Below are 13,368 nucleotides of genomic sequence, written 5' to 3'. Positions count from 1 at the left end.
CTGATGGTGTACAGAGCAAGCAATGGGCTACAGTTAGTAATTGTATACCCACACAACACATCGTTGGTGATACAGCCGATAAAATAGCTAATACATTTATATACAGGACAGGTGTTTTTAATAAAGTGCTTAGTGTGTATCTAACAATGATAAAAAATTCTGTCCGTCTCTCTCAGACTCTGGTGGGCAGTAACATCCTCACCACCGTCCCGGTCATGATGAGCGGCGTCGACAAGCTCCCCATCAAGCAGCTCCCCTCGGCGCACGCCCACACCGCGAGCGTGACCAGGGTGGGCTTGGAACAGACCTCTCCGGTCGGCATGGGGACAGAAGGTCCAGTAAAGGAGGGAGAGAAGAGGTCGACCCACAACATCATCGAGAAACGATACCGCTCGTCTATCAACGACAAGATCCTGGAGCTGAGGGACCTCGTCATGGGCAACGACACCAAGGTACGAAAAAGAGGCTCAAAAGTCTGTATTTTCCTTCTCTTTAAGCTTGTAATGTTAATATAACACAATGTAAATGCTGTAAACCACAAGAAAAGATGGTTGTTCTTCATCAAAGTGCAGCTTCTCAATGAAATAACACTAGGTCATTCGTGCTACTGAGTAGTTCATACTTATAACGCCCCCTGGTGGTGGGAGTAACTCATAACACCAAACATTTTGGTATGTCTGCTAAGAGAAGATCAGCCAATTCCTTTTTTAAAACTCATGACCACAGATTCCAGCTCCTTCTAGACCAAGAGTGCGTAGATGTTTCCAAACCAGCTGTGAATGCCCTGTGGTGTTCACCCAATGGGATATACCTAAATTAGCTCCAGCAGAACCAGACTGCATCCTTAATGTCCAAACCACAGTAACTGGGGCCGTTTTATTATAAAGAGCGCTGGTTTGATTGAAATCTCCGACCAGTCCGGTTCTGTGGGTGGTCACATATGATCCACGTATCTACTGAAGCTCATGTCAGAGTGTGTACCTACTGACGTGTGTGTGTGTGTGTGTGCGTCAGATGCACAAATCAGGCGTGTTGAAGAAGGCGATCGACTACATCAAGTACCTGCAGCAGGTGAATCAGAAGCTGAGGCAGGAGAACCTGGTACTGAAGATGGCCAGTCATAAACACAGTGAGTACACACAGACACACACACGTGTATATATATATACACACACACACACAAACATACACACACACATTCATACATGCACACACACACACACACATACACATACAGGTGCTGGTCATAAAATTAGAATATCATGAAAAAGTTGATTTATTTCAGTAATTCCATTCAAAAAGTGAAACTTGTATATTATATTCATTCATTACACACAGACTGATATATTTCAAATGTTTATTTCTTTTAATGTTGATGATTATAACTGACAACTAATGTAAACCCCAAATTCAGTATCTCAGAAAATTAGAATATTGTGACAAGGTACAATATTGAAGACACCTGGTGCCACACTCTAATCAGCTAATTAACTCAAAACACCTGCAAAGGCCTTTAAATGGTCTCTCAGTCTAGTTCTGTAGGCTACACAATCATGGGGTAGACTGCTGACTTGACGGTTGTCCAAAAGACGACCATTGACACCTTGCACAAGGAGGGCAAGACACAAAAGGTCATTGCTAAAGAGGCTGGCTGTTCACAGAGCTCTGTGTCCAAGCACATTAATAGAGAGGCGAAGGGAAGGAAAAGATGTGGTAGAAAAAAGTGTACAAGCAATAGGGATAACCACACCCTGGAGAGGATTGTGAAACAAAACCCATTCAAAAATGTGGGGGAGATTCACAAAGAGTGGACTGCAGCTGGAGTCAGTGCTTCAAGAACCACCACGCACAGACGTATGCAAGACATGGGTTTCAGCTGTCACATTCCTTGTGTCAAGCCACTCTTGAACAAGAGACAGCGTCAGAAGCGTCTCGCCTGGGCTAAAGACAAAAAGGACTGCTGAGTGGTCCAAAGTAATGTTCTCTGATGAAAGTAAATTTTGCATTACCTTTGGAAATCAAGGTCCCAGAGTCTGGAGGAAGAGAGGAGAGGCACAGAATCCACGTTGCTTGAGGTCCAGTGTAAAGTTTCCACAGTCAGTGATGGTTTGGAGTGCCATGTCATCTGCTGGTGTTGGTCTACTGTGTTTTCTGAGGTCCAAGGTCGACGCAGCCGTATACCAGGAAGTTTTAGAGCACTTCATGCTTCCTGCTGCTCACCAACTTTATGGAGATGCAGATTTCATTTTCCAACAGGACTTGGCACCTGCACACGATGCCAAAGCTACCAGTACCTGGTTTAAGGACCATGGTATCCCTGTTCTTAATTGGCCAGCAAACTCGCCTGACCTTAACCCCATAAAAAATCTATGGGGTATTGTGAAGAGGAAGATGCGATACGCCAAACCTAACAATTCAGAAGAGCTGAAGGCCACCATCAGAGCAACCTGGGCTCTCATAACACCTGAGCAGTGCCACAGACTGATGGACTCCATGCCACGCCTCATTGCTGCAGTAATCCAGGCAAAAGGAGCCCCAACTAAGTATTGAGTGCTGTACATGCTCATACTTCTCATGTTCATACTTTTAAGTTGGCCAACATTTCTAAAAATCCTTTTTTTGTATTGGTCTTAAGTAATATTCTAATTTTCTGAGATACTGAATTTGGGGTTTTCATTAGTTGTCAGTTATAACCATCAACATTAAAAGAAATAAACATTTGAAATATATCAGTCTGTGTGTAATGAATGAATATAATATACAAGTTTCACTTTTTGAATGGAATTACTGAAATAAATAAACTTTTTCATGATATTCTAATTTTATGAGCAGCACCTGTACATACATACATACACACACACACATTCATACATATATACATACCAACACACTCATATATACATACACACATTCACACTTGTACTAATTCAGCACGTCTGTCTCTCTCTCTCTCTCTCTCTGTAGAGTCGGTGTGTGTGGTGGATGACGTGAACGTTATGACTCCTCCAGCGTCCGACTCCGGTTCTGCTTCTCCTCAGTTCAGTATCGATTCGGAACCCAACAGTCCGCTGATAGAGCCGGTACACACACACACACACACACACACACACACACACACACACACACACACACACACACACACACTGTTCTGTTTCTTCCATGTTTCCAGATCAGTACACAACACTTATAGTCAGTAAAGTAGTAATGGTGTTTTTCACTTAATTTGTGTGGGAGAGCGAGTGCTAGTCCTACCTGGCAGAAGATAAACGTGGACCTGTTCTCTCTCTCCCCTGTGTTTAGGTGAAGAGTGAGCCCAACTCACCCCCCTCCTCGGTGGGTGTGATGGATCGGTCCAGGGTGCTGCTGTGTGCTCTCACCTTCCTGTGTGTGTCTCTGAACCCTCTGCCTTCTCTCGTGGGCTCCGATCAATACAGCGCCTCCTCGTGGGCTGGAGGAGAAGCGCACCTTCCCACTCGCTCACTGGTCTGGCTGCCTGCACAGACGCAGAGCTTCGGTACGTCACACACACACACACACACACACACACACACACACACACACACACACACCGGTATGAACTGATATGAGTTGATTCTCTTCTAATCTTGTGTTTCTCTGTGCAGGAGCGTGGCTGTGGTGTGTGTTGCCCTGGGTGGTGGTGTGGGTGTTGAGCGCAGTGGGCGTGGTTTGGGGCTGTGTACGGATCCTGTATCTATGGGAACCGGTCACGCGCCTCCACTCGCCCACCTCCGTCCTGTTCTGGAGGCACCGAAAACAAGCTGACCTGCAGCTGCAGAGGGTAAAAAGACATTTTGGTTTTTTTTGGTGAATTAGTCACATGGTCTATGTAGGTGAAGCACTGCAAGGTTCTGCAGCTCAGTAGGTTTTAGGCGAGTGGTCGCTAATCAGTATAACACTTTACATAAAGCCTGATTGGCTGTACACAGAGTGTGGAGAAATGTGTCAGGGATTTTGGCTTTCTGAACCACAAACTTAATGCACTACATAGTTTGTGTAAATATTAGGGATGTAACGATGCACCACAAGACAGTTAACAATCGATTCACATGTGTAACGATTCAAACCGCTTTACATGTATAATGAATAGATTTAAACAGCACTTTAAACAGCAGAGGGCGCTGGCGTTATTTACCTCGCCTGGTTTACATCACTACAGGGTTGCCAGGTTCAGAATTTTCCAGCCAATATTATGTGATACTATACTATACTATAAATAGTATTAAAATGGAGCATGTAGGGTCTGTCCGAAAACCTAGTGAGCTGTCTGCATAGACGCGTTTTACATCATCCTACACTCCTGAGAAGGGGGCGTGTCTTAATTCTTAGATCCCTTAAAATGCTCCTACTGAGGCACCTTAATTCTGAGTGATGATCTGACTGAATAACGAGGGAGCGTCCGATGCCTCCTCGGCGCTGAAGGCAATCCCAGCATTCAGTGCAGCACGATTTTTCTCACAAAAAAACTACAAACACGGGGGATGAATATAATACGGAGCAACCAACAGAGTTCTTGTCAAATGTAAATAAATTCTCATTGATGGTTAATCTGTATAAAGGTGCACAAGTGTCGTTTATTTGTAAATTCAGGCTCATCAGGGACAGTTTAACCGTTTTCGGTACACGGAGGGAGACGTTAGCTGGCGTGCTAGCGAGTTGAACGTCCCGAGGCTAACTGTGTTAGCCCAGTAAGCTAAAACTGCGGTGACGTAATCGCCGAAATCTCTGTCTAAGTAGTGTGTCTAAATAATCTGCCTTATAAGTTTCATGTCTTATTAGAATCCTCTCTACTGAGGCAGCTGAGCAGGTAGGGAATAGGGAGCAGGGCGGGTCTCTAGGTTTTCGAACAGACATATAGTGTGTGGTTTGGGACGTGACCGGAAATTACAGGTGTGTGCAGTGTAAACAACGTTCACCATAAGTGCAGAACACTTCCACAGAATTGGTTAGGAGTTTGTGGTTCCCTGAGTGTTCTTAGCTGCTTTAGACTTTGACATCTTGGACATTTTGTCTAAGCCAGTGCTAACTGAATTGCCGTAGGATTGCTAGGATGCCTCATAGTATAAATTACCCAGTAAATGTGAGGCACCTGACCACTACGTGAATTAAAAGCGTTAAATCGCTAAACACAAACCGTAAAGTTTGAATTTTACAGCAAATTTCAGGATCTTGATGATAAATGTCTGTGTCTCTCAGGGTGATTACGCCGCGGCGGTGAGCAGTCTGGAGACCTGTCTGTCCGTCCTGTCCCGAGCTCTGCCCTCCTCCGGCTTCGACCTGGCCTGCTCCCTCTCCTGGAACCTGATTCGCTACTGTCTGCATCGGCCCACCCCCCTGGGCTGGCTGGTGCGCCTGATTGGTGGCAGGCACGGAGGGGAGGAGTCTCAGATCAGCTCCAGGGACGCAGCTCTGGTCTACCATCAACTGGGCCAGCTGCAGCTCACGGGTAATTAGAAGAAAGTATTCGCCCCCCTGAGTGTTACCCTTATTTTAACTATGACCGAGGGCTGAATATATACCGTGTGTGTGTGTGTGTGTGTGTGTGTGTGTGTAGGTAAGGCGTCGGGGCGCGGTGCCATGTGGGCGGTGTGTGTCTGTCTGAACGCTGTCAATCTGAGCGAGAGTGCAGGAGGGAAGATGGCACCTACTGAGCATGCTCAGATCTACATCACCACCGCCATCGCGCTTCGCAGAACTGCACTGGCAAGGCAACTCAGCTTCCTAGCTGTAAGTAACACACACACACACACACACACACACACACACACACACACACACTCTCTCTAATGTCCATTTTAAACATGTGTGGTCAATTATTAGCTTCCAGCATTGCTGGCTGTGTCCCAATCCACATCATACTGTCTAAAGTACCTGACGCATTAGTACACAACCAGTTTTTGAGACGTTCCCTGATGGCTTGTACGCTCCTCTGTGTTCCGGTGTAGTCCTACATGCTGAGCTGTGCCGAGAGCTCATATCCAGACGCTAAAGCACCCGACAGTCTGCGCTGGCTCTTCACCCCGCTGGCTAGACAGTTCTTCCTGAGCTGTGATTGGTCGGTAAAGCCCGAAGGCGAAGGAGCGTTCACGTCCGAGAGAGACCCAGGTACACACACACACACACACACACACACACACACACACAAACTCTATAATGTACATATTTAACTTGCAGTGAGAGGGGAGAAGGATTCCATTCGGCTGCTACCTGCCCAGCTGTCTTACAGTGCAGGATGAGTAATTATTATTGTGTGTGTGTGTGTGTGTGTGTGTGTGTGTGTGTGTGTGTGTGTGTGTGTGTGTGTGTGTGCAGTTGATCCTGTTGCTCAGCTACACCGGCGTTTCTGTGAGAAGCTGCTAGAGAGAGCGGTACACACTCTCCTCCAACCACACACTGATCCAGAGACCAGAGACCACAAGAAGGACAGCGGGTACACACACACACACACACCAACTACACACACACACACATCTACAACTACAACCCCAATTCCAATGAAGTTGGGACGTTGTGTAAAACATAAATAAAAACAGAATACGATGATTTGCAAATCCTTTTCAACCCATATTCAATTGAATACACTACAAAGACAAGATATTTAATGTTCAAACGGATAAACTTTATTGTTTTTTTGCAAATATTCATTTTGAAAAAGTTGGGACGGGCAACAAAAGACTGGGAAAGTTGAGGAATGCTCAAAAAACACCAGTTTGGAACATTCCACAGGTGAACTGGTTAATTGGAAACAGGTAAATGTCATGATTGGGTATAAAGGGAGCATCAACGAAAGGCTCAGTCGTTCACAAGCAGGGTTCACGACTTTGTGAACAACTGCGTGAGCAAATAGTCCAACAGTTTAAGAACAACGTTTCTCAACGTGCAATTGCAAGGAATTTAGGGATTTCATCATCTACAGTCCATAATATCATCAAAAGATTCAGAGAATCTGGAGAAATCTGTGCAAGTAAGCGGCAAGGCCGAAAACCAACATTGAATGCCCGTGACCTTCAGGCGGCACTGCATTAAAAACCCACATCATTCTGTAATGGATATTACCACATGGGCTCAGGAACACTTCAGAAAACCATCGTCAGTGAACACAGTTCGTCGCTCCATCTACAAGTGCAAGTTAAAACTCTACCATGCAAAGCGAAAGCCATCTATCAACAACACCCAGAAACACCGCCGGCTTCTCTGTGCCCGAGCTCATCTGAGATGGACTGACGGAAAGTGGAAAAGTGTCCTGTGGTCTGACGAGTCCACATTTCAAATTGTTTTTGGAAATCATGGACGTCGTGTCCTCCGGGCCAAAGAGGAAAAGGACTGTCCGGATTGTTATCAGCGCTAAGTTCAAAAGCCAGCATCTCTGATTGTACGGCGGTGTGTTAGTGCCCATGGCATGGGTAACTTGCACATCTGTGAAGGCACCATTAATGCTGAAAGGTACAAACAGGTTTTGGAGCAACATATGCTGCCATCCAAGCAACGTCTTTTTCAGGGACGTCCCTGCTTATTTCAGCAAGACAATGCCAAGCCACCTTCTGCACGTGTTACAACAGCGTGGCTTCGTAGTAAAAGAGTGCTGGTACTAGACTGGCCTGCCTGCAGTCCAGACCTGTCTCCCATTGAAAATGTGTGGCGCATTATGAAGCGCAAAATACGACAACGGAGACCCCGGACTGTTGAGCAACTGAAGTTGTACATCAAGCAAGAATGGGAAAGAATTCCACCTACAATCAGTGTCCTCAGTTCCCAAACGCTTACTGAGTGTTGTTAAAAGGAAAAGTGATGTAACACAGTGGTAAACATGCCCCTGTCCCAACTGTTTTGGGACGTGTTGCAGGCATCAAATTTAAAATGAGTGTATATTTGGGGTACACACACACACACACACACACACACACACATCTACAACTACACACTCTCATCCAACCTCACACTGATCCAGAGAGCACAAGAAGGACAGCGGGTACACACACACACACACACACACACACACACACATACATACATACACATACACACACACATCTACAACTACACACACTCTCATTCAACCACACACTGATCCAAAGACCAGAGAGCACAAGAAGGACAGCGGGTACACACACACACACACACACACACACACACACACTCATATAAACAACCAGGTACACACACATGTTAATTTGCACACACACTCACACATACGTACATATATGCTTACTCATTCACACACATATATATGCACCCTTATATAAATACACAACTACACACTCACACAAACATTCAAACATGCTTACTCATTAACACACGTGCATACACACTCATAAACACACACACCTAAAACTATACACATGCACATATACATACATACACAATTACACACACACACACACACACACACCTATAACTACGCACTCTTATACATATGCACACACACACACACACACATGTATACAGCTACTCACTCATTAGCATGCTCATATACAAACACATACACAAACCTCATTTTCAGAAAATGTAAAATGCAATAATAACAATCGTAATCCAATTGGCTGTGTCGGAGGGTGGGAAGGTTGAATGGGTTCCTAATTACAGCTGCAATAGCAGCCTCTGCTGGCTGATCAAAGGCACGGTCAGAGGGGATGTGTAAGGTCCTCCTCGGTCAGGACCGGGGTCCGCCACAGTTGAGAAGATAGAACCAGGGAACTGGATTTGACCAAAAGGGGAAAAAGTGGAATTAGGATGTTTAAAATGAATTACAAATACAAGAATGTTCGATCTGTGAAATCAAGTACAGAGAAAAGATATTCAATGTTTTCTATGGGAATCTGTCAATATAAACACACATTTATATTTGGAGTTTGTGGTCTGCAACACTCACCTCTACATTTCTCTCTCTCTCCCTCTCTCCCCCTCTAGAGAATTCAGTGGGGTTCTGGAGTTTCTGCAGCTGCTGAACAGCTGTACTGATGACTCCACCTCTCAGACTCCACCTTTCCCAGCTCCGGCCAATCAGAACTCCACCTCAGGTTCGTTCCATTTTACATGCTTGATTTCTGTACCTGATTTCCAGCTCCTCATTCTGAAGAAGTGAAGAAGAAAACAAATCAAGGACGACGGAAACAACATCAGGTTGAATTTGTTAAATTAGACGTGATGTTACTCTGATGTGTCCCTTATTAGCACGTCGGTCTGATTACAACAGGAACAGCACACACTTAAAGTAACAGGACTCACCCATTAAAAGCATCACTCTGTCATCCTGTAATGTTCCGAGCTCATTTAGAGAATCGATACCTTCCTAAAGCTTTTTTGTTTAGTGCCCTAGACTGCAGGAGTCTGGGTGTTGTGGTGAAAGTGTGCTCTGCTTTCTTCCGCTCATGCCCTCAGTGTCGGATCCGGTGTGTCGCTGGTGGGCGTCGGTCCTGAAGGCTGCTGTTCATTGGCTGCAGCGTGAAGAACCCGCTGTGAGGTCACTGCTGGCGGAGGCAGAGCGAATGCCGCGAGCGCTGCACTCTCTTGAGTGAGTGTGTGTGATTACAAGTGTGTGTATTCATATAGTATTGTGTGTATTGTGTTGTAACTGTTTGTGTGTGTGTGTGTGTGTGTGTTAGCCACCCGTTGCCGAAGGCCGTGCTGGCCCTGTGTAAAGCCGTACAGATGAGTGTGTGTCCACAGAAGGGCGAGGACACGCTGAGCTGCCTCACACACTGCAACCGAGCCAGCGCTTACCTGCACAACAGCATCACACACACACCCACGCACACCTGGCTGCATAAGGTACACACACACACACACACACATTCCTGTACATTACTGCACACACTACATTCTCACCTGGATTACTTTATCTTCAGGGGGCGGAGCTTCTGGTGTGTGACCTCCTGCTGACCTTGAGGACCAGCCTATGGCAGCGCGGCTCCGTGGCTAATGGAGAGCCAGGACCCGCCCCCTCACCCCAGCTGGCTGGATTCCAGAGAGACCTGAGTTCTCTGCGTAAACTGGGACAGGGGAACGCACAGGCCCAGCACAAGGTCAGAACCCAGCACACACACACACCTGCCACGCACAAACCTGTGACCTTTAACCTCTCGTTTAACCTCTGACCGGCATGTTGTGTGTTTCTGTCTGTAGGTGTTTCTACACGAGACCACAGTGAGACTGATGGCGGGCGCCAGTCCCACCCGTACACACCAGCTACTGGAACACAGCCTGCGCAGACGCTCACACTCATATAAAGGTATACACACCTGCACACACACACTCACACTCATATAAAGGTACACACACACCTGTACACACACACACTCGTACACACCAGCTACTGGAACACAGCCTGCGCAGACGCACACACTCATATAAAGGTACACACACACACCTGTACACACACACACACCTGTACACACACCCGTACACAACAGCTACTGGAACACAGCCTGCACAGACGCACACACTCATATAAAGGTATACACACACACTTGTACACACACACACCTGTACACACACCTGCACACACATCTGTACACACCAGCTACTGGAACACAGCCTGCACAGACGCACACACTCATATAAAGGTACACACACACACCTGTACACACACACACACCTGTACACACACCCGTACACAACAGCTACTGGAACACAGCCTGCACAGACGCACACACTCATATAAAGGTATACACACACACTTGTACACACACACACCTGTACACACACCTGCACACACATCTGTACACACCAGCTACTGGAACACAGCCTGCACAGACGCACACACTCATATAAAGGTATACACACACACTTGTACACACACACACCTGTACACACACCTGCACACACATCTGTACACACCAGCTACTGGAACACAGCCTGCGCAGACGCACACACTCATATAAAGGTACACACACACACCTGTACACACACCTGCTTAAACCTTCTCACACACCTGTACAAACACCTGCACACACATCTGTACACACCAGCTACTGGAACACAGCCTGCACAGACGCACACACTCATATAAAGGTATACACACACACTTGTACACACACACACCTGTACACACACCTGCACACACATCTGTACACACCAGCTACTGGAACACAGCCTGCGCAGACGCACACACTCATATAAAGGTACACACACCTGTACACACACACACTCGTATAAAGGTACACACACCTGTACACAGACCTGTACACACACACACACCCGTACACACCAGCTACTGGAACACAGCCTGCGCAGACGCACACACTCATATACAGTGCCTTGCAAAAGTATTCAGCCCCCTTGAACTTTTCAACCTTTTGCCACATTTCAGGCTTCAAACATAACGATATGAAATTTTAATTTTTTGTGAAGAATCAACAACAAGTGCGACACAATCGTGAAGTGGAACGAAATTTATTGGATATTTTAAACTTTTTTTAGAAATAAAAACCTGAAAAGTGGGGCGTGCAATATTATTCAGCCCCTTTACTTTCAGTGCAGCAAACTCACTCCAGAAGTTCAGTGAGGATCTCTGAATGATCCAATGTTGACCTAAATGACTGATGGTGATAAATAGAATCCACCTGTGTGTAATCAAGTCTCCGTATAAATGCACCTGCTCTGTGATAGTCTCAGAGTTCTGTTTAAAGCGCAGAGAGCATCATGAAGACCAAGGAACACACCAGGCAGGTCCGAGATACTGTTGTGGAGAAGTTTAAAGCCGGATTTGGATACAAAAAGATTTCCCAAGCTTTAAACATCTCAAGGAGCACTGTGCAAGCGATCATATTGAAATGGAAGGAGTATCAGACCACTGCAAATCTACCAAGACCCGGCCGTCCCTCTAAACTTTCAGCTCAAACAAGGAGAAGACTGATCAGAGATGCAGCCAAGAGGCCCATGATCACTCTGAATGAACTGCAGAGATCTACAGCTGAGGTGGGAGACTCTGTCCATAGGACACAATCAGTCGTACACTGCACAAATCTGGCCTTTATGAAAGAGTGGCAAGAAGAAAGCCATTTCTCAAAGATATCCATAAGAAGTCACCTGGGAGACACACCAAGCATGTGGAAGAAGGTGCTCTGGTCAGATGAAACCAAAATCAAACTTTTTGGCCACAATGCAAAACGTTATGTTTGGCGTAAAAGCAACACAGCTCATCACCCTGAACACACCATCCCCACTGTCAAACATGGTGGTGGCAGCATCATGGTTTGGGCCTGCTTTTCTTCAGCAGGGACAGGGAAGATGGTTAAAATTGATGGGAAGATGGATGGAGCCAAATACAGGACCATTCTGGAAGAAAACCTGTTGCAGTCTGCAAAAGACCTGAGACTGGGACGGAGATTTATCTTCCAACAAGACAATGATCCAAAACATAAAGCAAAATCTACAATGGAATGGTTCACAAATAAACGTATCCAGGTGTTAGAATGGCCAAGTCAAAGTCCAGACCTGAATCCCATCGAGAATCTGTGGAAAGAGCTGAAAACTGCTGTTCACAAACGCTCTCCATCCAACCTCACTGAGCTCGAGCTGTTTTGCAAGGAAGAATGGGCAAAAATTTCTGTCTCTCGATGTGCAAAACTAATAGAGACATACCCCAAGCGACTTGCAGCTGTAATCGCAGCAAAAGGTGGCGCTACAAAGTATTAACGCAAGGGGGCTGAATAATATTGCACGCCCCACTTTTCAGTTTAAAATATCCAATAAATTTCGTTCCACTTCACGATTGTGTCCCGCTTGTTGTTGATTCTTCACAAAAAATTACAATTTCATATCTTTATGTTTAAAGCCTGAAATGTGGCAAAAGGTTGAAAAGTTCAAGGGGGCTGAATACTTTTGCAAGGCACTGTAAAGGTACACACACCTGCGCACACACACACACCCGTACACACCAGCTACTGGAACACAGCCTGCGCAGACGCACACACTCATATAAAGGTACACACACCTGTACACACACACACCTGTACACACACCTGCACACACACCCATACACACCAGCTACTGGAACACAGCCTGCACAGACGCACACATTCATATAAAGGTACACACACACACCTGTACACACACACACCCGTACACACCAGCTACTGGAACACAGCCTGCGCAGACGCACACACTCATATAAAGGTACACACACACACCTGTACACACACACACCCGTACACACCAGCTACTGGAACACAGCCTGCGCAGATGCACACACTCATATAAAGGTACACACACCTGTACACACACACCTGTACACACACCCATACACACCAGCTACTGGAACACAGCCTGCACAGACGCACACATTCATATAAAGGTACACACACACACCTGTACACACACACACCCGTACACACCAGCTACTGGAACACA

General features: G+C 46.1%; 1 protein-coding gene across 1 annotated transcript in view; it reads left to right on the top strand.

Annotated features, from left to right (window-relative positions):
- Positions 1 to 13,368, top strand: part of srebf2 (sterol regulatory element binding transcription factor 2) — a 29,484-nt gene that overhangs the window by 13,504 nt on the left and 2,612 nt on the right. Inside the window, exons 6-19 of the mRNA XM_063017319.1 lie at positions 177 to 452; positions 1,015 to 1,129; positions 2,965 to 3,080; positions 3,301 to 3,514; positions 3,624 to 3,799; positions 5,215 to 5,464; positions 5,573 to 5,745; positions 5,964 to 6,123; positions 6,331 to 6,448; positions 8,926 to 9,035; positions 9,397 to 9,529; positions 9,621 to 9,786; positions 9,864 to 10,040; positions 10,141 to 10,246. Coding sequence (XP_062873389.1) covers positions 177 to 452; positions 1,015 to 1,129; positions 2,965 to 3,080; positions 3,301 to 3,514; positions 3,624 to 3,799; positions 5,215 to 5,464; positions 5,573 to 5,745; positions 5,964 to 6,123; positions 6,331 to 6,448; positions 8,926 to 9,035; positions 9,397 to 9,529; positions 9,621 to 9,786; positions 9,864 to 10,040; positions 10,141 to 10,246 — 2,290 coding nt within the window. The remainder of the gene's footprint in view (positions 1 to 176; positions 453 to 1,014; positions 1,130 to 2,964; positions 3,081 to 3,300; positions 3,515 to 3,623; positions 3,800 to 5,214; positions 5,465 to 5,572; positions 5,746 to 5,963; positions 6,124 to 6,330; positions 6,449 to 8,925; positions 9,036 to 9,396; positions 9,530 to 9,620; positions 9,787 to 9,863; positions 10,041 to 10,140; positions 10,247 to 13,368) is intronic.

The sequence above is a fragment of the Trichomycterus rosablanca genome, chromosome 2, assembly GCF_030014385.1.
Source record: "Trichomycterus rosablanca isolate fTriRos1 chromosome 2, fTriRos1.hap1, whole genome shotgun sequence".
NCBI classification, from domain to species: Eukaryota; Metazoa; Chordata; class Actinopteri; order Siluriformes; family Trichomycteridae; genus Trichomycterus; species Trichomycterus rosablanca.
This window is presented reverse-complemented; position numbering and strand designations above follow the sequence as displayed.